Genomic DNA, 24,946 nt, shown 5'->3' on the forward strand with positions numbered 1-24,946 from the left:
CCCCAGATAAAGCCCAGAGCTGTGTGAGTGCAGGGGGCAAATAGGGGCAGCTGGGCTAATAATTGCCCCAGATAAAGCCCAGAGCTGTGTGAGTGCAGGGGGGCAAATAGGGGCAGCTGGGCTAATAATTGCCCCAGATAAAGCCCAGAGCTGTGTGAGTGCAGGGGGCAAATAGGGGCAGCTGGGCTAATAATTGCCCCAGATAAAGCCCAGAGCTGTGTGAGTGCAGGGGGCAAATAGGGGCAGCTGGGCCAATAATTGCCCCAGATAAAGCCCAGAGCTGTGTGAGTGCAGGGGGCAAACAGGGGCAGCTGGGCTAATAATTGCCCCAGATAAAGCCCAGAGCTGTGTGAGTGAAGGGGGCAAATAGGGCAGCTGGGCTAATAATTGCCCCAGATAAAGCCCAGAGCTGTGTGAGTGCAGGGGGCAAATAGGGGGCAGCTGGGCTAATAATTGCCCCAGATAAAGCCCAGAGCTGTGTGAGTGAAGGGGGCAAATAGGGGCAGCTGGGCTAATAATTGCCCCAGATAAAGCCCAGAGCTGTTTGAGTGCAGGGGGAAATAGGGGCAGCTGGGGCTAATAATTGCCCCAGATAAAGCCCAGAGCTGTGTGAGTGCAGGGGGCAAATAGGGGCAGCTGGGCTAATAATTGCCCCAGATAAAGCCCAGAGTTGTGTGAGTGCAGGGGGCAAATAGGGGCAGCTGGGCTAATAATTGCCCCAGATAAAGCCCAGAGCTGTGTGAGTGCAGGGGGAAATAGGGGCAGCTGGGCTAATAATTGCCCCAGATAAAGCCCAGAGCTGTGTGAGTGAAGGGGGCAAATAGGGGCAGCTGGGCTAATAATTGCCCCAGATAAAGCCCAGAGCTGTGTGAGTGCAGGGGGCAAATAGGGGTAGCTGGGCTAATAATTGCCCCAGATAAAGCCCAGAGCTGTGTGAGTGAAGGGGGCAAATAGGGGCAGCTGGGCTAATAATTGCCCCAGATAAAGCCCAGAGCTGTGTGAGTGAAGGGGGCAAATAGGGGCAGCTGGGCAGCTATACATACTGGGGGGCAGCAGGGGCAGGTAGGGAGAGTGGGGGAATAGTAGGGATAAGGGTTGGTGACCCTGGGGGGACATAAGGGGGTGGGTTGGGGGAAGCAGGCTGGGATGGGAGTGGGGGATTGGGGCAGATTGGGGTGTAAGTGGGCAGAGGGGAATAGAAATGTAAGGGTAAGTACATTGCTGCTATATTAGTAATACTGCCCCTGCCCTTACCTGCTGTGTTACCCACTGGGCAAGATGGAGACACTTTATACCCCCCGTGCCCGACCTGCAGCCAATCACTTGCACCCAGCGCCCAACAGCTGAAGGGTATCTGGGGTTCCTGCTGGGAGTTGTAGTGCAACAAGAGCTCTGATTGGCTGCTTTATATAAATAGGCAACTGCTTCTGTCATTAACTGGTGTGTTACCAACAGGGGCACTTCCAGGCCAGTCCCTCCCACAAGGAGCCAATGGGAATGTGGGAGGAAGCGAGTGACCCAGTGATGGGGAAGAAGGATAAAAATGAGGAGCGGAAGGAGAGAATCCTGAATCTCACACTGGAGATTATCTATCTGCTGACTGGAGAGGTGAGGGGGGCACTGTGAGTGGCACAGTGAGAAGAGACTGTCTGTCTGTACAAAGGGGGTCTCTCTGCTGCGTTACACACTCATCATTCTCTCTCCCTCTCAATACATAGGGCTACGTCATCCCTAAGAAGAAGAGCCCAACTGTGGGTTTGGGGGCCCTGCATGCCCCTGGCTCCGTCATACAGAAGGAAAATGACAAGAAGATCCTGGAACTCATCTCCAACATCATCCAGCTGCTGACTGGAGAGGTGGGTGCGGCCCCCCAATCCCCCCTTATTGTTTAGTAACAGTGTATGATAATCCCTTTCTCTGGCTGGGGGATGACTGTAACATTGTGTGTGCCAGGTTGCCATAAGGTGTGAGGATGTTTCCATCTATTTTTCCTTGGAGGAGTGGGAGTATATAAAAGGAAACAAGGCCCTTTACAGGGAAGGGATAAAGGAGGAGGAGGAGCCCCAGCAGCTCCGCCCACTGGGTGAGTAATGGGTGCAGGGCACCAAGTATCAGAACCCCGTGTGTAACAGTACAGTCATATACACATATTGGCTAATGGGACACTATAACTGGATTTATGATTGCATCAGACCTGTATCAGTAAAAGTAACAACCCCACCGGTGCCCTTAGTATCTCTTTCTCATTCCCTTTGTATTTCGATGATGCTGTGGGAGCTCATTGCAGTAGATGGGCGGGGCCAAGTTACAGAGTGTGTAAATGAAGGATATTCAGGAGGCACAGGGATAGCATGAGACGTGTGCATTTATTTTCTAACTGTTCTCATAAAAACCTGCTGCTGATTGATTGCTGTAGGAACTGCAGCGGTGCAGATACCCCCCATGTAATTTTATCTGCCCCAGGGTTTTCAGGACAAAAAAGCTTGTTAAATTTCTGCTTCTCCTTAATCCATTACATGGTACAATAGGTTAAATGTCCCTCTTTGTATCTCTGCCAGACGGTGAATATGAAGATAAGAGAGAGATTCCAGCTGATCTGGGAGGAACATTATGTTATAATAATGAGCCAAGCAAGATTGGGGCTGAAGGGGCAGATTTTTGTACCAACGGAAATCTCACAAACCCTGAAATTTCTCCAGCGGAACAGCCCCCACCGGCCAATGGGATTAAAGAGGAGGTGGCTTCATGGGAAGGGAGAAACCAATCAGATTGCAGCATTAATCCCCTTACAGAACAGATACAGGGAACAGACACACCTACTCCTATCATGGGGTGGAGCCTGATTAACAGCTCGGCAGAGGATTATATACCAGTTGTTATTAAAGAGGAGGCGGCTTCATTGGAAGGGGGAAATCACCTTGCACAGCAAACACAAGAAACAGAGACGCCCATGGGGCGGAGCCTGAATAGCAGCTGCCTCCCTAAAGATCCATCAGACGCCTATATGGAGGAATTATTTTCATGGGAAACAGACCATAATTACTGCAACATAAATACAACTACAGGACAGACACTGGAAGTAGATAAATTAGCTCCTATTGTGGAGCATCCGAGAATTCACACGGGAGAGAAACGTTTTTATTGTTCTGAATGTGAGAAACATTTTTCCACATTATCATACCTTAACCTTCATCAAAGACGAACCCACACGGGGGAGAAACCTTATTCTTGTTCTGAATGTGGGAAATGTTTTTTCACTTCATCAAACCTTCTTGGCCATCAGCGACGAACTCACACAGGGGAGAAACCTTTTTCCTGTTCTGTTTGTGGGAAATGTTTTTTCACTTTATCAGAACTTACTGTCCATCGAAGACGAACCCACACCGAAGACAAACCGTTTTCTTGCTCTGAATGCGGAAAATCTTTTTTCACTTCATCAGACCTTATAGGCCATCGGCGACGAATCCACACAGGGGAGAAACCGTATACTTGTTCCGAATGTGGGAAATGTTTCTTTACTTCATCCGACCTTACTATCCATCAACGACAAACCCACACAGGAGAGAAACCATTTGCTTGTTTGCAGTGTGGGAAATGTTTTTCAGTCCAGTCACGCCTTAAAGATCATCAAAGAATCCACACAAGGGAAAAACCATTTTCTTGTTCTGAATGTGGGAAATGTTTTTCAAACCAATCCCACCTTAAAACTCATCATAGAACCCACACAGGGGAGAAACCTTATTCTTGTTGTGAATGTGGAAAATGTTTTGCCACTTCGTCACAACTTACTGTGCATCAACGACGAATCCACACAGGGGAGAAACCATTTTTTTGTTCTGAATGTGGGAAATGTTTTGCCACTTCATCCGCACTTCAAGTCCATCAACAAACCCACACAGGAAAGAAACCTTTTTGTTGTTCTGAATGTGGGAAATGTTTTTCATATCCATCAGACCTAAAAAGTCATCACAGGACTCACACAGGGGAGAAACCATTTCCATGTTCTGAATGTGAGAAATGTTTTTTCACTCTATCAGACCTAAAAAGTCATCACAGAACCCACACGGGAGAGAAACGTTTTTCTTGTTCTGAGTGTGGGAAACGTTTTCTTACTTCATCAGACCTAAGAAATCATAACAGAACCCACACAGGGGAGAAACCATTTTCCTGTTCTGAATGCGGGAAACGTTTTACAAGTAACGGCAGTCTAAAATCACACTTGCAAATTCACACAAGAGGGAAACCATAAGCTTCTTGTCATTGCGTGAAATGTTGTACAAACCAGACATGAAGAAAACATGTTTGCCACTTGTGGACACAGGTGATGCTAAGACAGGTTCCCATAATGCTCCTCCCACAGCTCTGGCTCCCCATTGGGAACTGAGGGACCTCATTTCATGCTTAGTTCCCAGACACTGGAATATATCACCCCCTCCCCCCAACAGATAATATTCTGGGTTTTGAGTCTAAATTTTGTAAAGACGTGTCGGGCTGATTGATCGGTACAGTCTTATACATATATATAAAAGGTTTATATATTTTCCAGTTGGAAAATGAGTGTTTGTTATTATTAGCCAAATTCAGTAGCAGCTGAAAACGATGGGGCAGATATAATGTTTGTATTTTAATGTTTACTGCGATTCGAGTTTTTTTCACAAACTGGAATTACTTCAAATCAGGTATTTATTAAACGCATTCTATCATGACTTGTACTTTATATATAGATTGCACTGTTACACAGCAAATAATTCCCTCTGCCATTTAACATTTTATTCTTGAACCAACAAATGTATTTGTAGCTGTAATATTGGTGTGTAGGCGCCATCTCAGTGCCTTGTGCCTGAGTCTGAGCTTTCAGCCAGCGCTACACATTAGAACTGCTTTCAGCTAACCTATTGTTTCTCCTACTCCCATGTAACTGGAGGAGTCCCAAGCCGGACTTGGATTTCTTACTATTGAGTGCTATTCTGATACCTACTGGGAGCTGCTATCTTGCTCCCTTCCCATTGTTCTGCTGATCGGCTGCTGGGGGTGAGGGGGGGGGATATCACTCCAACTTGCAGCGCAGCGGTAAAGTGTACCTGAGTCTGAGCTTTCAGCCAGCGCTACACATTAGAACTGCTTTCAGCTAACCTATTGTTTCTCCTACTCCCATGTAACTGGAGGAGTCCCAAGCCGGACTTGGATTTCTCACTATTGAGTGCTATTCTGATACCTACTGGGAGCTGCTATCTTGCTCCCTTCCCATTGTTCTGCTGATCGGCCGCTGGGGGTGAGGGGGGGGTATCACTCCAACTTGCAGAGCAGCAGTAAAGTGTGAGTGAAGTTTATCAGAGCGCAGGTCACATGGCTATGGCACCCTGGGAAATGAAGAATATGTCTAGCCCCATGGGAAAAACAGATTACAATGCAGGATTCTACTGGAGAAGCTCTAATAACTGATGGGTTTTGTAACAAACATGTTTCCCCATGACTCTATTCCTTTAATATAGAAAAACTTGAATGTATAATAAGCAGACATTCGAGTGCTTTATTCATTTTGAGTTTCGAAGTAGAAAAACCTCACAAATGTGTATTTTTATCAATATGCCCCCATGATTATAATTTATATAAGTGTCACATCATTAAATTCCGAACTCTGGCTGCAGAGACCACGTGGAACAATGAGGCAATGTCGCCGCCTAGTGGCAGGGAAGTCTGACATGGTAGGAGATAACTTTGTCTCTAGAGACCTTCCTGAGCTAATTTTGCCAACAACTGCCCTCTGAAGTAGGGAAATGCCAACATCGAGTTGAGATTGGGGAGTCTTATCTGGGCAGCATTGGACCTTCTCCCCAAAAGACTTCCCATAGACTCCTGGTCTCCGTCCGGTCTCAGCTTCCGGAACTGTCGACTCACAAGCCTTCCTTGATTCTGGAGATGCTGGAAATATTATGAACTCTACCTTTGCAAACATCTTGGTATTTGACAGTGGGATCTCCGCATAAAGAGAAATAGTCTTTCCTCATCATCAATTGTCCTTCTGTTCCATTGGTTGTGGAGTTATCTAACCCTATCATCGATTGGTCGACCAGCTAAATCTCCCATTGGAGTTCCTACTGTGTCAAAAATGGTCTGCCCTCGACCTGAATTCGTCAGATATCAGTAGCCTCCACTGCTTTCTAACCCCGCCCCCTCTGCATTGAAAGACATTGAAAGACTCTTGGAGACTTAATTCCTTAAACCTCAAAGGGTTAATTCTACTAAAGGATAACGTTCCAAAAGAAAATGTAAACCAGGTAAAACTCTCTAGTGACAACAAGTCCCTAATAGGCCAAAGTGGGACGCAGAGTGTAACATCACTATAACTGAATCCCGATGCGCAAATCTCATTGAGAACGTGAGAAAATCATATTATAGTGGGGACAAAACCCCCAAACTGCTACATAAATACAATTTCATGCACTATAACATTGCCTGTGGCGCCATTACACTAATTACCGGCACCGTGTGGGAAAAACATGATGGACGGGGGTCAGAATTACATTTATATTCTTAAATCAGCCCTTTTATGTACCTTTATATATGCAATGCAGCAACACAGGCAGCACTGTGCCTCCCCAATAAGCTGAGGTAAATTAGAAAAACTACAAATCCCAGAATTCCTTGCAACGTTAAAACTTTCCATTAACCAAAAAGTCTCCGGCTTAGTTTCAACACATTCCCAATATGAAGCATAGATTGAACTCTGTATGTGTCCGTGAAACTTCAGCTAGGCTGCTATTGCCAATTGGTTGCCACGGTTAGTTGTTTAGTTTAACTTTGTTAGTTAATAAACTCTACTAGTTACTGTGATTTTTACACTTACCAAGCAGTCTGTGAGTTTTCCCTCTGTCCCTAACTCTGTGTCCCGCCCTTGTGCTCACTGATCCAATCATTCTTCTCTGCCGCTCTCTGTCCCGCCCACATTCCCCTCCCAGCCAATGAGTGAGTGTCCCAGCTCCTCAGTTCCCTCCCTCACAGCTACAGGCAGCAGAGCAGTGTGGGAAAGAGGTGAGTAAGGGAGCGGGGCTGCACTAATGGTGGCACTAAAGGAGCAGTGTTACCCAGAGGGAAGGGTTTGTTCCTTACATGACAAGCAGAGGGAGGAGCTGCCTGTAGCGCTAGGGATGAAGGTAAAGCATCTTTTCCCCATAATCCCTTCTCAGCACAAAAAGACACAGGGCACCGAGCACAACATTACCCAGCCCCCACCCCCACTGGGGCTACATAGTGGGGGGGAAACAGTTTACCCCAGGGGGTCTGTCAAATGCCCCCCCTCTGCAAAACCAAAGGGCTGTTGGGCTGGGAAGTGGGGGCTGCACTGGGGTTAAAGGAGACTCCGCCCCTGTTACCTGTATAGAAGGGACTTTGCCTTAAGGCGCCGTATATGTGCGACCATTGGTTACAGGAACGATCATCCACTTATGTTACGAGCTGAATCATCAGACCTGTAGGTACAAACAATAGGATTCTGCCCCCGTCTGATTCAGCATCAACCTACTGCCAGTGTTTGGCACCTTGAGTGATTGACAAGATGATCAACATCCAAGGCTTTTGCCGATATCAGTCTCCTCATTAACTCACCTACACGCACCGAATATTGTACATAACCTCAATGTGTAAGTGCTTAATTCCACTTCCAGGCCCCTCCCTCCCACAAGGAGCCAATGGGAATGTGGGAGGAAGCGAGTGACCCAGTGATGGGGAAGAAGGATAAAAATGAGGAGCGGAAGGAGAGAATCCTGAATCTCACACTGGAGATTATCTATCTGCTGACTGGAGAGGTGAGGGGGGCACTGTGAGTGGCACAGTGAGAAGAGACTGTCTGTCTGTACAAAGGGGGTCTCTCTGCTGCGTTCTCTGCTGCGTTACACACTCATCATTCTCTCTCCCTCTCAATACATAGGGCTACGTCATCCCTAAGAAGAAGAGCCCAACTGTGGGTTTGGGGGCCCTGCATGCCCCTGGCTCCGTCATACAGAAGGAAAATGACAAGAAGATCCTGGAACTCATCTCCAACATCATCCAGCTGCTGACTGGAGAGGTGGGTGCGGCCCCCCAATCCCCCCTTATTGTTTAGTAACAGTGTATGATAATCCCTTTCTCTGGCTGGGGGATGACTGTAACATTGTGTGTGCCAGGTTGCCATAAGGTGTGAGGATGTTTCCATCTATTTTTCCTTGGAGGAGTGGGAGTATATAAAAGGAAACCAGGCCCTTTACAGGGAAGGAATAAAAGAGGAGGAGGAGCCCTGGCAGCTCCGCCCACTGGGTGAGTAATGGTTGCTTACTAATAAAAAGCAAACACATACAAAGTGTTGTAGAAGTGATTCCTATACTGGACCAGGATTCGGTTTGGGACTTGGCCAAGATTCTGCCTTTTTTTATCAGGATTCATTTGCAGAATTGTTGCCCCACTGGTGTATCACACACTTTGATCTTGATCTTATGTCTGTGATGGTTCATCCTTGTGCGTCGTTTTTGCCCTGTTTCTGCAATGTACATTCCTCCTGTAGGGCATTTAGTACATATGACCGTGTACAGCACATTGGGGGAAGCACATGAATAGCAGTTGTGAATGGTGTAGACTTTTTGTGCATTTGGTATTGTAATGTGATCTTTGCACAGGATGTATTTGCAGGGAAATGTTTCTACTTCAGTTGTTTGGGGAAGAGATTTCTAACAATCATTTTCCTCAGACTGGGAGCTTGTCTATAAAGCCGGCCATGCACACACCGATATTATAGTATGAAACCTTGTTTGTACGATATTCGTTGCGTGTATGGGGGATCGATGAGACGACCGATATCGCAAAAGCTTCAAATATCAGTCGTCTCGCCAATCGGACAGGACAAAAGATTTCGATCAGGTACCGTTGAAGGAAAGTTTGCGTCGAGGTAGAATCCCTATTGTTTCTACCTCCATATCTGACAATTCAGCCCTGAACGTCAGTGGAGTGAACAAACGATTTTTCCTGTGAACAGTGGTTGGAATTGGTACGTGTATGGCCAACTTGAGACAGGAGAGATAGTTCAGGTGAATATTTCCATTATTATTCTTATAATGTTCATCTGTGGGTTGTAGGTGACTACTGTAGGTTCCCTGTTGTTGTCTGTCATTTGTTTGTATTCAATGAGTGTGTCTCTAAGTATCTGAGTTGCTCTGAGGATTGATCTTCAGTAACCTGCTGATGGTAACCCTGACTGGGTTTTCAAGGTTTGAGGAGATCCGGTTGTATCTCAGAGCCTGACTAAAATCAACTGATTTTTTTGTGTTATAAGGAAGAAAATTGTCCTATGCAGGGTGGGCTGTTGGTTTTTGGTATAGGGATGTTTCTATGGCTCCATTTTTGATGTAGATGGTTGTATCCAGGAAGTTGATGTGTTAATAAGAAAGGTTATGGGAAAGGATGATAGTGGGGTAAAATTGGTTAAACCTTTGGTGGAATGCTAATGCTGTCCGTATGAGCGTAGAATTGATTCAGGATATTTTTGGAGGCAGGTGAAAAATGCCAGTTGGGGCACCTATTTATACCCAGTTAATCCCCCGCGGCACAGGCACCCAGCTATCATACAGATCTGTACGAGTTGCCTCCATGCTGTGTTGGGAACCCAACATTCCAACCAGAAGATTCTATGAACTATACCTAATGGAATATCTTGGAATAAAGGAGAAGAAAAGGTACAATCACTGGGGGATGTTAGGCCCCTTTTAGCAGAAAACAGCACCGGCTTGGGATAACCACGCGCAAACGATACGCTTCCTTCTGTCTTCTTTCTTCCCGAACCCGGGGCCAACGTATGCGCAGTAGAGTGAAAAGTTGTCTTTTGTTAAAGTTCGTCTTTTTACTCTACTGCACAAGCAGTGCAAAGACAGAAGAAGGAAGAGGTTCACAGAGGTACCCCGGGACGGTGTAGTTTTCTGCTTACAGGAGCACTGGCATGGGGTATAAGGTAAGTGATTACAATCACTGAGGGTGCCTATCCCCAGTAATCATATCTTTCCTTCTCCTTTCATTACACTTGGTCCGGTAGTTCAGCAATTCAGAAGAGAAGGCTGGTGTTGTTTCAGTTGTGCTAATAAAGGGGTCCTCCACTCAAAACATATCTGTGTATAGGGAAAGGAATGTGATTCTCGGCAGCAAAATTGGGTTTATAGTTGTTTGTTGATATTTTGTTTTTAGTTTAATAGCTGGTTTACCCCAGGAAACCAAACATGTTTGGAAAGTGCTTGTCCTAACGAATCCAAAATGGGTAAAACGGTCTTTTCAATATTAAATTCTGTGAGTGTGAGTACGGTAATTGTTAAAAACCCCTAAATTGCCCAATCATATTTCAGATTAACCATAAATAACAGTCTCTATCCTTCCCTTTAGCAGCCTGTGAGTATAAAGATGGGAGCGATGTTACAGCACATACGGAAGCAACTTTATGTTGTAATAATGATGGGAATCTCACAAACCCTGATGTTTCTCCAGCGGAACAGCCCCCACCGGCCAATGGGATTAAAGAGGAGGCGGCTTCATGGGAAGGGGGAAACCAATCAGATTGCAGAATTAATCCCCTTACTGAACAGATACAGGAAACAGACACGCCTACTCCTATCATGGGGTGCAGCCTGAATAACAGCTCAGCAGAGGATTATACATCAGTTGTTATTAAAGAGGAATTGGCTTTATGGGAAGGGGGAAATCACCTTGCAGAACAAAGACAAGAAACAGATACATCAACCCTCATAGGACGGAGCCGGAATAGCAGCTGCTTCCAAAAGGATACACCAGATGCTAATAAGGAGGAATTATTTTTATGGAAAACAGACCATAATTACTGCAACATAGACAAAACTACAAAAAATAAAGATTGCAGCATTAATCGACTTACAGAAAAAATACAGAGAAAAGACACACCTACTCCTATCCTGGGGTGCAGCCTGAATAACAGCTCAGCAGAGGATTATACGGTGATTGTTAATAAAGAGGAGGCGGCTTCATGGGAAGGGGGAAACCAATCAGATTGCAGCATTAATGCATTTACAGAACCGATACAGGAAACAGACACACCTACTCCTATCATGGACCTTCTAAAAACACATGGCAATAAATATGATAAAAATGTTAAAATGTCCCCACTCAAACCTTGCATAACAAAAAATATTTTATGTAGGAAATACAGCCGCAATGAGTGTCATAAACATTTTGATCAAAGAACTCACAAGAAAGAGAAAACTTTTTCTTGTTGTGATTGTGGGAAATGTTTTTCTTGCCAATCTAAACTTAAAGAACACCAGAGAACTCACACAGGGGAGAAACTTTATTCATGTCCTGAGTGCGGGAAATGTTTTGCCACTTTATCACTCCTTAAGGTTCATCAACGACGAACCCACAGAGGAATAAAACCATTCTCTTGTTCTGAATGTGGGAAATGTTTTCCATACCAATCAAAACTTAACAATCATCAGAGAACTCACACAGGGGAGAAACCTTTCTTTTGTTCGGAATGTGGGAAACGTTTTGCCACTTCCTCAGAACTCGCTGTCCATCAACAACGAATCCACACAGGGGAGAAACCTTTTTCTTGTTCTGAATGTGGGAAAAGTTTTGCCACTCCATCCGACCTTACTGGCCATCAGCGGCGAATCCACACAGAAGAGAAACCATTTTCTTGTTTGCAATGTGGGAAAGGTTTTTCAATTCAGTCTCGCCTTAAAGTTCATCAGAGAATCCACACAGGGGAAAAACCTTTTTCTTGTTCTGAATGTGGGAAATGTTTTTCAAACCAATCTCACCTTAAAGACCATCAAAGAATCCACACAGGAGAGAAACCGTTTTCTTGTTTGCAATGTGGAAAAAGTTTTTCAATTCGATCACGCCTTAAAGATCATCAAAAAATCCACACAGGGGAAAAACGTTTTTCTTGCTCAGAATGTGGTAGATGTTTTTCAAACCAATCCCGCCTTAAAGATCATCACAGAACTCACACAGGGGAGAAGCCTTTTTATTGTTCTGAATGTGGGAAAAGCTTTGCCGTTTCATCGGGACTTCACGTTCATCAACGACGAATCCACACAGGAGAGAAACCATTTTCTTGTTCTGAATGCGGGAAAAGCTTTGCCACTTCATCAGACCTTACTAGCCATCGACGACAAACCCACACAGGGGAGAAACCGTTTTCTTGTTCTGAATGTGGGAAATGTTTTTCATTTCCATCAGACCTTAAAAACCATCACAGAACCCACACAGGGGAGAAACCATTTTCTTGTTCTGAGTGTGGGAAATGTTTTACACGTAACAGTACTCTAAAAATGCACTTTCAGATTCACACAGGGGTGAAACCATAAGCTTGTGTGACTATTGGCCAAATTCTGTAGTGGCCAAACACTTTGGAAAAGATTTATCAATGTTCTTATATTAAGTACAATTTGGGTTTTTTTGCACTAATACAAATTTTAATTATAATTTCAAATCAAGTATTTATTAAGCTAAAAAGACTCGAACTTAAGACTTCAGCATCTCAAAGTTTGCGAGGTCCAATGAGAGCTCACCGGGGCAAAATTTAAACTATTCAATTCAAATTGTTCAAGTTTTCTAGTACTTATGAGCTTGTAAACTCACAAATTTTTCACCGTCAAAATTTGTAATAAATATTGGAGTTTTTAAAATTGTGTGACTTTTTATCACAACCATCAGAACATTGTACTTTATAATTTTGCCATAAAAGTATTTGCCTGAAGCTGTTGCATTACTTTTTTGATCTCCCATGTTCCTATGTGAGGAAAGCTCTCAATTACGACAAAGCCATTTCCAAATCCATTAAGATAAAATAATTTTAAAAAATAATTCCCTTTTTCACTACAGGACTGGGGTTTCTTCTGCTTGGGTGCTATTCTCTTGGCTAACTCTAGAAGGGTGGGGACCCTCTTCAGCAATGCACTTGGTTTCTAAATTTGTCTTGATGTAGACAATAGTGATAAGTGAATCTGTCCCGTTTCGCAATAAACTTTGTGAAACGGCATAAAAAAATGTATTTGGGCCTAAAATTCCCTCTGACTATTGCTGTGTTTAATGAATTTTGGGTGCCACTACACTCTGTCTCTCACTGTATAATGTACAAAGGCAGCTGACTCCTTCAGAAGGGGCATCAGGACTAGTGATGCATTTACACAACTCATCAAATCTCCCATTTCCATCAAAGTGACTGGTGCCCCGCCCCCTTATGGAAATGAATGCACTTTATCCCTCCCCTTTTGGAGTTTGCTGATGTGCTTGTTCCCTCTCCCCTTTGTGACACTACAATTGGTTTAAATATGTTTGGATTTAATTTTAAATCTATTTTATACTGAATTATTGTGAAACAAAAGCATGAAATGTCTGAACAGAATAGCATTAAACACAGTCGGTTTGTAGTTGGTACTTTCCCTTGTGAGCTCTATAAATGTTATTACACACCATTCATTATGAAACATAAACACAATAGACATGTAAGTGAAAACGAACATAAGTTCATGGTAACATTATATGGCAATAGAAAGTCAAGATGAAAAACAAAGCACACTATAAAACACACTAGGTCAAAAGTGATTAAAGGGGAAGTAAGCTTTATCAGAAAGGTCTATGTAAATACAGCCATAAGCACTCACAGAAACGCTGCACTGAGTTCTCTATCAAAAGAAACACAGGATTTCTTGTCTCCTTATTACTCTATATAACACACCGGTTTATCCAAGCACAGCGACACACCTGAATAACCAACTCAATGAAACCATTGAAAATGCCATAGAATAATAAACGTGATTATGTTGTGTGGTTCAAGCTAAGAATATCCAGGGTCAGACTGGGACACCGGGAAAAATCCTGGTGGGCCCCAGCGGCCCAGACCCGACCCATGCTGCGCTCCCTCTGCCCAAGCGCTCCTCCCCTGAATCGTTAAATTTATGGGTGGTCAGGGGAGGACGCCGGGTGGGGGGGTTAGGGGGGCCCCTGCGAGGGGGGGGGAGTTAGGGGACGCGGGAGCCCCGGTGGGCCCTGCACCCCCCAGTCCGACCCTGAGAATAACTAATCACTAGTGATGGGTGAATGTTTCCGTGTTTCGCGAAATGGATAAAAAAATTTGCAGCGGAAAAATTCGCCAGCATCAAAAAAGAATAGTCACGGGTGTCAAAAGAATAGCCGTGCGACAATTTTTTTTCTTACTTCAAATACTTCAAATTTTGTCTCGTCTGCTTTTTTACCCCAGCAAATTTTTTTTTTGTGGAGAATTTGTAAATTAGCCGCTGGCGAAATGTGGAAACAAATTTGCTCCTCACTATTAGCGGAATAAAAGTAACGCAAGCGGTAAAAAGTAATAAGAAGCAAAGCGCAATAAGGAGAGAACCGAGAACAATCAATAAGCAAAAGCGCCAGGAAATAACAAGCAACACGAAAAAGAGAAAAATGGAAAATAAAGGCAAAGTCACAAATATAAGTGGGGAAAAAAGGGAAAGTCAAAGCCGCCAGCAAAAATGTACAATAAGGGGCGTATTTACTAATCCACAAACGCTCTCGAATGCTCCGAGTCTATTTTCGCCGAATTTTTCGGCGCCTGCACGACTTTTTCGTACACTTGTGCGTAAAAATTGGAAAGGTTCTGCCACTGTTTACGACTGTTTGGTACGAAAATTTTGTGACTTTCGGATCGCCAATACGATATTATCGTGACTAATACGATTTTTTTCGGAAGCAATTTCGTGATATTTGCGATCTTCAGAAATGATCGTATCCAATCCGAATTTTTCCCATTCGGGATTTGAACTCGTGTTTTAATGAATCGGCCCCTTAGTGTGCTGTGCGGGTGTAACAGGGGTGCAAATGTGTTACCTGGGGGGCAGGCGCGGCAGATCCCATTGGCATTGGAGGGCCACAGCTGGCAGCAGGAAGGCTCCACGATCATCCACAAGTAAGGGGGAAGGTCTTGGGGGGCAGGGGTTAAATACCCCACAGCAGGCATGTCTTGATACTGTGCTTTAGGGGCACCATGGGGGGCATCAGAGGGGGCAGAAATGACAGGCCGGTAAGCTAGTTATGCTGCGGGCAGTCTCTGTGCTCGGATAAACCAGTTGGTCTTCATTTTTTATTATTTGTGGGTTTTTTTAATCATTTCAGTTTTTGTTCAGCAGCTCTCCAGCTTGGAGTTTCAGCAGCTGTTTGGTTGCTAGGGTCCAAATTACCTTAGCAACCGGGGAGTGGTTTGAATGAAAGACTGATATATGAATAGGGGAGGGGCTGAATAAAAAATTAAGTTATATAAAGTAGCGACAACAATAAAACTGGAGCCTCACAGAGCAATAGCGTTTGGCTGCCGGGGTCAGCGACCCCCATTTGAAAGCTGCAAAGAGAAAGGCAAATAATTTAAAAACCACAAAACATAAATAATGAAGACCAATTGCAAAGTTGCTAGGGATGAGTCATTCTATAACATATAAAAGTTGCTCTGGGGAAGGGGCAGGTAGGGCCCCCCGGGGTAGCAGCAGCTGATTGTGCTTCACAGCTACTCCCACTGGTACTGTAAGTTCTCTAACCCTACACTGTAGCCTGGGGGAGGGGACACTGCAGCACTGACACTATATGGCCAATAAGCGCCTTTGAGTGGAGTCATGTGGGAGATTAGAAAAACTACATATCCCAGAATTCCATGCAACTTCATTTTCACTCCACAGGCACTGAGAAGTTTCAGGTTTAGCGACTGGATGTGCTGACTAGCGTGCAATCACGGTATGTAGCAGGGCTTTAACCCTGTGTGTGTCAGTGCAACCGCACCTCAGCTGCTAGTGCTGCTTGGTTGCCTTAGTTACTGGTTTTGTGCAACTTTGTGACCGAATAAACTCGTTTGTCATTTTTACACTTACACAGCAGTCTGTGAGTTTTCCCTCTGTCCCTAACTCTGCAGTCTGTGAGTTTTCCCTTTGTCCCTAACTCTGCAGTCTGTGAGTTTTCCCTTTGTCCCTAACTCTGCAGTCTGTGAGTTTTCCCTCTGTCCCTAACTCTGCAGTCTGTGAGTTTTCCCTTTGTCCCTAACTCTGCAGTCTGTGAGTTTTCCCTTTGTCCCTAACTCTGCAGTCTGTGAGTTTTCCCTTTGTCCCTAACTCATTCTCCCGCCCTTGTGCTCACTGACCCAATCATTCTTCTCCGCTGCTCTCTGTCCCGCCCACATTCCTCTCCCAGCCAATGAGTGAGTGTCCCATGCAGTCTGTGCGTTTTCCCTCTGTCCCTAACTCATTCTCCCGCCCTTGTGCTCACTGATCCAATCATTCTTCTCTGATGTGCTCTCTGTCCCGCCCACATTCCTCTCCCAGCCAATGAGTGAGTGTCCCATGCAGTCTGTGAGTTTTCCCTCCGTCCCTAACTCATTCTCCCGCCCTTGTGCTCACTGATCCAATCATTGTTCTCCGCCGCTCTCTGTCCCGCCCACATTCCCCTCCCAGCCAATGAGTGAGTGTCCCAGCTCCTCAGTTCCCTCCCTCACAGCTACAGGCAGCAGAGCAGTGTGGGAAAGAGGTGAGTAAGGGAGCGGGGCTGCACTAATGGTGGCACTAAAGGAGCAGTGTTACCTTGTTGTTCCCAACACATGAGCTGATTCCCAGGGACACTTTGCTACTGAGTCAGTGCAGTTTCTGTGGCAGCTCCAAGCCCAACCCACCCACCATAAGTGAATTCCTCTCCCATTTGGTACCAAGGCCCCCCTGCAGCCTGAGGGGAAGCACTGAGGGGCCCATTCTTGGCAGGAAAGGGAAAGTGTTGATTGGCAGACATTGCATCATTAGAGGGAAGTTTAACAGGGGATTGTGGGATTGGTAGTTCAGCCCATGGCTAGACTAGTTATTCTATTCCCTGCCTTATTGCTCACAATCTTCCAGACTGAATGGTTTGTTTCTTAAAGGGGCGGCTCCCCTTGTAGTTAATAAAATGGACAGGTTTTAGCAAGTTTTCAATCCATGTTTATTTTTTACTTAGTAACACAGTAAGTTGGGTTGAAAAAAGACATACGTCCATCACGTTCAACCATCACGTATACTTGATATAGTTTTTCAATTATTTACCTTCCTCCTCTGACTTTCAAATGGGGGTCACTGACCCCAACAGCCAAACCACTATTATTCTGCGAGGCTCCAGTTTTATTGTCTTTATTATCTTTCTTTTTAGTCCCTCCATTATTCATAATTCTGTCTCTTTCAAACCACTGCCTGGTTGCCAGGTTAATTTACACTCAAGCAACCAGATAGCTGCTGAAATGCCAAACTGAAGAAAACAACATAGACTAAATAATTAAAAAAACAAAAATAATAATAAAGACAAGTTGCAGATTGTCTCTGAATAATCTCCCCATAGATCGGTGATCCCCAACCAGTAACTCAGGGGCAACATGTTGCTCCCCAACCCCTTGGATGTTGCTCTCAGTGCCCCCAAACCAGGGAGTTATTTTTGAATTCCTGACTTGGGGGCAAGTTTTGGTTGAATAAAAACATTTCCTACCAAATAAAGCCCCTGTAAGCTGATAGGGTGCATAGAGGCCCCTAATAGCCAATCACAGCCCTTATTTGGCTCCTCCATGAACTTTTATGGTGCTTGTGTTGCTCTCCAAGTCCTTTATCGATTGAATAAAATCTGCTCCCTGCGGATTGTTTCATAGTGTAACATGGACTAAATCCTCCCCCTCTGGCACTTTCCCTTTGAGCATGGAAATAAGGGGAGGGGCCTCACTGTAGGGAGATTTAATGGGATTCTGTTGGTCCGGGCCCCTGTAATTCGTTTGGGGGATATTGCTGGGAATAATCCCCTATAGAAATGTGTAACTGCTTAATTCCACTTCCAGGCCCCTCCCTCCCACAAGGAGCCAATGGGAATGTGGGAGGAAGCGAGTGACCCAGTGATGGGGAAGAAGGATAAAAATGAGGAGCGTAATGAGAGAATCCTGAATCTCACACAGGAGATTATCTATCTGCTGACTGGAGAGGTGAGGGGGGCACTGTGAGAAGAGACCGTCTGTGTAACACAGCAGAGAGACCCCCTTTGTACAGACACTCATCATTCTCTCTCCCTCTCAATACATAGCACTACATCTTCCCTGAGATGAGCCCAACTGTGGGTTTGGGGGCCCAGAAGGAAAATGACAAGAAGATCCTGGAACTCATCTCCAACATCATCCAGCTGCTGACTGGAGAGGTGGGTGCGGCCCCCCAATCCCCCCTTATTGTTTAGTAACAGTGTATGATAATCCCTTTCTCTGGCTGGGGGATGACTGTAACATTGTGTGTGCCAGGTTGCCATAAGGTGTGAGGATGTTTCCATCTATTTTTCCTTGGAGGAGTGGGAGTATATAAAAGGAAACAAGGCCCTTTACAGGGAAGGGATAGAGGAGGAGGAGGAGCCCCAGCAGCTCCGCCCACTGGGTGAGTAATTGTTTTCATCATATACAGAGCATAGAATCTATGCAGGATGTTTTCTGTTTTTAATGTCAGTAGGGGCACCTATTTATACCCAGTTAATCACCCTTGGCACAGGAACCAGCTATCAGAGTTGTCTGCGTGTTATTTTGGGAAATACATTGTGCAGGGCTGGGCTGAAATCCCTCCCAACATTCCAACCTGAATATCCTACTCCTAATGTAAACCCTTTATACCTGACTCCCATTAAACTGTTTTGAGAGTCAGACTCAACGAACAGAAAGGGACAGACAGACAGACAGCGGTTTTATTGTCACATTTTGTGACATTGTGTAGAAAACAATGAATCTGTCTTGCCTACAAACATACATGATAATGTGCATTTAAGGTGCATGATGTGGGCTGCGGGGGGGGGTTCCTTGTGCGGATAGGGTTAATATTGCCTCTAGATCGCAGTAAAAGATGTAAGCTCCGACACCCATGTGCTTTTCCTTGGGTGTCTCCTGTGTGTCTACAGGGGGGACAAGGTTTTGGCTGTTGAAATTATATATTATATATAGTATTTGGGTGGAGTTCCCCTTTAAACATTGTTTGCCAGATGATTTTAATATTTTTTAGATCAGCCATAAATAACAGTCTCTATCCTTCCCTTTAGCAGCCTGTGAGTATAAAGATGGGAGCGATGTTACAGCACATACGGAAGCAACTTTATGTTGTAATAATGATGGGAATCTCACAAACCCTGATGTTTCTCCAGCGGAACAGCTCCCACCGGCCAATGGGATTAAAGAGGAGGCGGCTTCATGTGAAGGGGGAAACCAATCAGATTGCAGCATTAATCCCCTTACAGAACAGATACAGGGAACAGACACACCTACTCCTATCATGGGGTGCAGTCTGAATATATCGGAGGGTATTAAAGAGGAACCAGCTTCCTGCAAAGAGGAAAACCAATCAGATTGCAGCATTAATCCCCTTACAGAACAGATACAGGGAACAGACACACCTACTCCTATCATGGGGTGCAGCCTGAATAACAGCTCGGCAGAGGATTATACATCGGTTGTTACTAAAGAGGAGGCGGCTATATGTGAAGGGGGAAACCAATCAGATTGCAGGATTAATCCCCTTACAGAACAGATACAGGGAACAGACACACCTACTCCTATCATGGGGTGCAGCCTGAATAACAGCTCGGCAGAGGATTATACATCGGTTGTTACTAAAGAGGAACCGGCTTCATGGGAAGGGGAAAACCACCTCGTAGAACAACAACAAGAAACAGACACGTTGACTCTGATTGGGCGGAGCGTGAATAGCAGCTTGTTCCTTAAGGATACATCAGATAGTATTAGGAAGAAATTGCTTATAAGAGAAACAGATCATAATTACTGCAAACTAAGTACAATTACAGGACAGATACAGGGAACAGATAAATTAGCTCCTATCACGGGCCGCAGCCTGAATAACAACTCGCCAAATAATAATGTATCATTTGTTATTCAGAAGGAACCAGCTGCATGGGAAGGGGGAAACCATTCCAATTGCAGCATTAATCCCCTTACAGAACAGATGCAGGAAACAGACACACCTACTCCTATCATGGGGTGCAGCCTGAATAACAGCTCGGCAGAGGATTATATATCTCAGAATATAAAAGAGGAGGCGGCTTCATCTGAAGAAGGAAACCGTTCTGATATCAGAATTATTGCTGTTCCAGAATCAATACTGGAAACCAATAAATCTGCTTCTACGATGGGATGCAGCCTAGTTAGAAATGCCGTAAAAACAAAGGGCAGTAAATGTGCTAAAAATCCTGGTACGTCCCCCCATAAATCTGATATACCAACAAGTACTTTATCTAGGAAATACAGCTGCAATGAGTGCCATAAGCATTTCCGTAATAAGAAAAAATTAGCTAAACATCAAAGAACCCACCAAATAGAGAAACCTTTTAAATGTTCTGATTGTGGGAAATGTTTTTTATATCAGTCTAAACTTAAACAACATCAGAGATCTCACACAGGGGAGAAACTTTATTCATGTGCTGAGTGCGGGAAACGTTTTGCCACATTATCACTCCTTAAGGTCCATCAACGACGAGCACACACAGGAGAGAAACCATTTTCTTGCTCTAAATGTGGGAAATGTTTCTTCACGTCATCAGAACTTACTGTCCATCAACGCCGAATCCACACAGGGGAGAAACTGTTTATTTGTTCTGATTGTGGGAAAAGTTTTTCATATCAATCTAAATTGAAAGAACATCAGAGAACCCACACAGGGGAGAAACCCTTTTCTTGTTCCGAATGTGGGAAATGTTTTTCATATCGACATAAACTTAAAGAACATCAAAGAACTCACAAAGGAGAAAAACGACGAAGCCACAGAGGAGAGAAACCATTTTCATGTTCTGAATGTGGGAAAAGTTTTTTCACTTCATCAAAACTAACTGTGCATCAGAGAACCCACACAGGGGAGAAACCATTTTCTTGCTCGGAATGCGGGAAAAGTTTTTTTACGTCATCAGAACTTACTGTCCATCTGAGAATTCACACAGGGGAGACACCTTTTTCTTGTTCAGAATGTGGGAAATGTTTTCCATACCAATCGAAACTTAAAGAACATCAGAGAACTCACACAGGGGAGAAACTTTTTTCTTGTTCTGAGTGTGGGAAATGTTTTGCCACTTCATCTCTCCTTAATGTCCATCAGAGGCGAACCCACACGGGGGAGAAACCTTTTTCTTGTTCTGAATGTGGAAAATGTTTTTTCACCTCTTCAGACCTTACTGTCCATCAACGACGAATCCACACAGGGGAGAAACCTTTTTCCTGCTCAGAATGTGGGAAATGCTTTTCAGTCCGGTCACGTCTTAAAGATCATCAAAGAACCCACACAGGGGAGGCACCTTATTCTTGTTCTGTGTGTGGGAAACGTTTTTTCACTGCAATACTACTTACTATCCATGGAGAAAACCACACAGGAGAGAAACCTTTTTCTTGTTCTGAATGTGGGAAGTGTTTTGCCAGCTCATCAGACCTTTCTGGCCATCAGCGACGAATTCACCGAGGAGAGAAACCCTTTTCTTGTTCTGAATGCGGGAAATGTTTTTACACTTCATCAGATCTTTCCGTCCATCAGCGAAGAACCCACACAGGGGAGAGACCTTATTCTTGTTTGGAATGTGGGAAAAGTTTTGCCATTTTATCAGACCTTTCTGGCCATCAACGACGAATCCACAGAGGAGAGAAACCCTTTTCTTGTTCTGAATGCGGGAAATGTTTTTACACTTCTTCAGACCTTAAAGTCCATCAGCGACGAACCCACACAGGAGAGAAACCGTTTCCTTGTTTGGTATGTGGGAAATTTTTTCCAGTCCGATCACACCTTAGAGATCATCATAGAATCCACACAGGAGAGAAACCTTTTTCTTGTTCTGTATGTGGGAAATGTTTTATACATAACAGTAGTCTAAAAGTGCACTTTCAGATTCACACAAGAGGAAAACCATAAGCTTGTTCTCAGTGTGACAAATCAGGCATACGGCAAACATTTCTTTCTGATCAATAAAATCGTAATGTGCATTTTTGTGACGTCACGCGCCACTTCAGTTACTCGTGGCCTCTTTTTCCACGGTACTTGCCATTCATATATATGCTATATTGCTATATACAGTAAATATAATATAACGGCTCCAATTATATTGGATGCATATAGATCCTAATTATAGTTAGGAATAATTGATTGAAGTTAAACATATATCATGTGTGTTTAACTTTAATCAATCTATAATTAGTACCTAATTACAGTATTTCCTATTATTAGCAATGCTGATCAGGTATATCCATATCATGTGATCAGCATTGCTAATACAGGCGAATAGTGTAAATTATTATTTAAAGTTACAGTACACATTCAGTACTGGTATATATCTGGCTCCTGTCAGACGTCTTTAATCGTCAAGTACCGTAAATACCTTTCGGCACTATAATTACTGGTTCAATACTTTTATGTGAATCTAAACTTTTTTAGAACAATGAGCTCACACTAAATCCAGAACACTTTCCTTTTGTTTCTAGGTGCTCTGGTTCAGATCTGCCGCTCTATTGAATTTGATGAGTCAGCGTTGTTGTCTGTAACTGCCAGCAGTGCTTGCTGGCGGTTTTGGATGTTGCTTTACAACCTCACACACAGACTCCCGCGCAGTGAGCCCTGCTAGCAGTTTCAGACAACGTTGGGTCTTCTGAATCAGAGCTAAAAGAAAAAGTGCTCTGGATTTAGTCGGAGCTCCTTTGTTCTAAAAAAAAAAAAAAAAAAACCCACTAATGGTAATTGTTTACTATATTATGTATGTTGCTGATCTAGAACTGTAAAGTTCCGTTTCAAAGTCTTCTTTTTTTATCCAGTTAGAAATGGATACCGGTACCACCAATCCTGCACCAAAACAAAAACGCAGGTCATACGAAGCTGCTTTTAAACTCGAGGTTGTGTCAAGGGCAGAAGAAAGCAATAACAGCATCGCAAGTGAGGAATTTTGTGTTGACGAAAAACAAGTGAGGGAGTGGCGGAAAATGAAGGCTGGCTTGGAAAAGATTCCAAAGACTAAAAAAGCGCGACGTGGTTTAATTACTTCTTATGGGGCTCTAGAGAATGAATTGCACGAATGGGTTCTGGAATGTCGTCAAAATGGTGACTGCATAACACGCATGGGAATTCGCTTACGTGCCCTTCAAATGGCGAAGGACGACAAATATAAAGCACCAGGCATTGAAAAATTTGTTGCGTCAGCAGGATGGTGTACCCGCTTCATGAATAGGTTTGAACTATGTTTGCGACAAAGAACTTTACAGAAGTTGCCTCAAGACCTTGAAGAAAAAGTGATGTCATTCCAATCATTCATCATAGAACAAAGAAGGATTCATAATTATGACCTGGTAGATATTGGGAATATGGATGAAATCCCTATGACTTTTGATCTTCCAAGCAACAAAACGGCGGCAAGTTTGGGAGACAAAACGATTTCCCTCAGAACCACAGGAAATGAAAAAAACCACTTCACAGTCATTCTGTCGTGTTTGGCTAACGGAACTAAGCTGCAGCCTGTCGTTATTTTCAAAAGAAAGACCTTGCCGAAAAAGGTCAAATTCCCACTGCGAATTACAGTGCGCCCCCATGTGAAAGGCTGGATGGATGAAGACGGAACGAAAAAATGGCTGGAAGAAATTTGGAACGGCCGACCAGGAGCAGCGTTACAGAAGAAACCATCGTTGCTAGTTTGGGATATGTTCAGAGCCCACACGTGCGATGACGTAAAAGAGTTGGCAAATTCTTCCCAAGTTACTTTGGCCGCTATTCCAGGTGGGCTTACGTTTGTATTGCAGCCCCTCGATGTGTCTTTAACTAAACCTTTCAAAGACCGCGTGCAAAAGAAGTGGCACGAATGGATGTCGTCTGATCAAGCCCGACTGACTGGAAACCTAATGAAGCCCGGCTTAGAATTAATAGCAACGTGGGTTCGAGATGCATGGGAAGATATTCCAGAGGACATGGTGCGGCACGCCTTCAAGAAATGTGGCATCAGTAACGCTATGGATGGCAGTGAGGTCAGCGCTTTGTACGAGAATGACAGCAGTGATGACTGCCAACTCAGCGATGACAATGTCTATGCCGATAACCTCACAGCAGCTGAAGCTGAAGCTCTGTTTGAACATACAGATGACGAAGAGGAATCCCGTTTTGAAGGATTATAAGTCTTTGTGTTGAAAAGCTTGGTCGCTGAGCTAAGGGGGTTAGTACTCTTAAGGTATCATTGTTGATACCATATTGTTTTTGTTGACGCTCTTCTCCACTTAGGACTCTGGCACATGAGGGAGTTTAGTCGCCCACGACAAATCTCCCTTGTTGCGGGCGACTAAACTCTCCGATATGACAACCCACCGGTAAAAATGTAAGTGGAATGTCATATCTCTGGTGGGATGGCATACGTGGCGGAGCGATCTCCGAAGTTGCATCTCGAGGCAACTTTGTTGATTTCCGCAAATCGCCACGCCGCGTATGCCATCCCACCGGCGATTTACATTTTCACCGGTGGGATGTCATATCGGGGAGTTTAGTCGCCCGCAACAAGGGAGATTTGTCACGGGCAGCTAAACTCCCTCGTGTGCCAGAGCCCTTACAGAGCTAGTTGAATTGTTTTTCTTTGAAATAAATATTTAAAAACACATACCCCACTGATGCCTTATTTAATGTCATTTTATTGGTATTTTTTTTGATTATTGAAACTTAGCAGTAGCTGCTGCATTTCCCACCCTAGGCTTATACTCGAGTCAATAAGTTTTTCCAGTTTTCTTAGGTAAAATTAGGTACCTCGGCTTATATTCAGATCGGCTAAAGGTCCCCATACACTGGCAGGTGGCAATATTGGGAGAATCCAGGTTAATTTGATCGTTTAGCCCTGGGGCCAAACGATTGAATTATGATGACGGGCATAGGTAAAGTCAGTCCGGGGA

General features: G+C 44.2%; 2 protein-coding genes across 2 annotated transcripts in view; one reads left to right on the plus strand and one right to left on the minus strand.

The window, feature by feature from the left end:
* Positions 1-24,946, minus strand: part of h2ac14 (H2A clustered histone 14) — a 1,193,713-nt gene that overhangs the window by 227,317 nt on the left and 941,450 nt on the right.
* On the plus strand, positions 1,171-24,539 carry LOC101735263. Its single transcript, XM_031893311.1, has 7 exons — positions 1,171-1,608; positions 1,719-1,856; positions 1,954-2,083; positions 2,559-4,247; positions 10,567-12,353; positions 19,179-21,791; positions 22,844-24,539. Exons 1-7 carry the CDS (start codon positions 1,492-1,494, stop codon positions 24,185-24,187), a joined length of 7,818 nt encoding a protein of 2,605 aa, XP_031749171.1. The 5' UTR covers positions 1,171-1,491; the 3' UTR covers positions 24,188-24,539.

Source organism: Xenopus tropicalis, chromosome 9 (assembly GCF_000004195.4).
Source record: "Xenopus tropicalis strain Nigerian chromosome 9, UCB_Xtro_10.0, whole genome shotgun sequence".
Taxonomy (NCBI): domain Eukaryota; kingdom Metazoa; phylum Chordata; class Amphibia; order Anura; family Pipidae; genus Xenopus; species Xenopus tropicalis.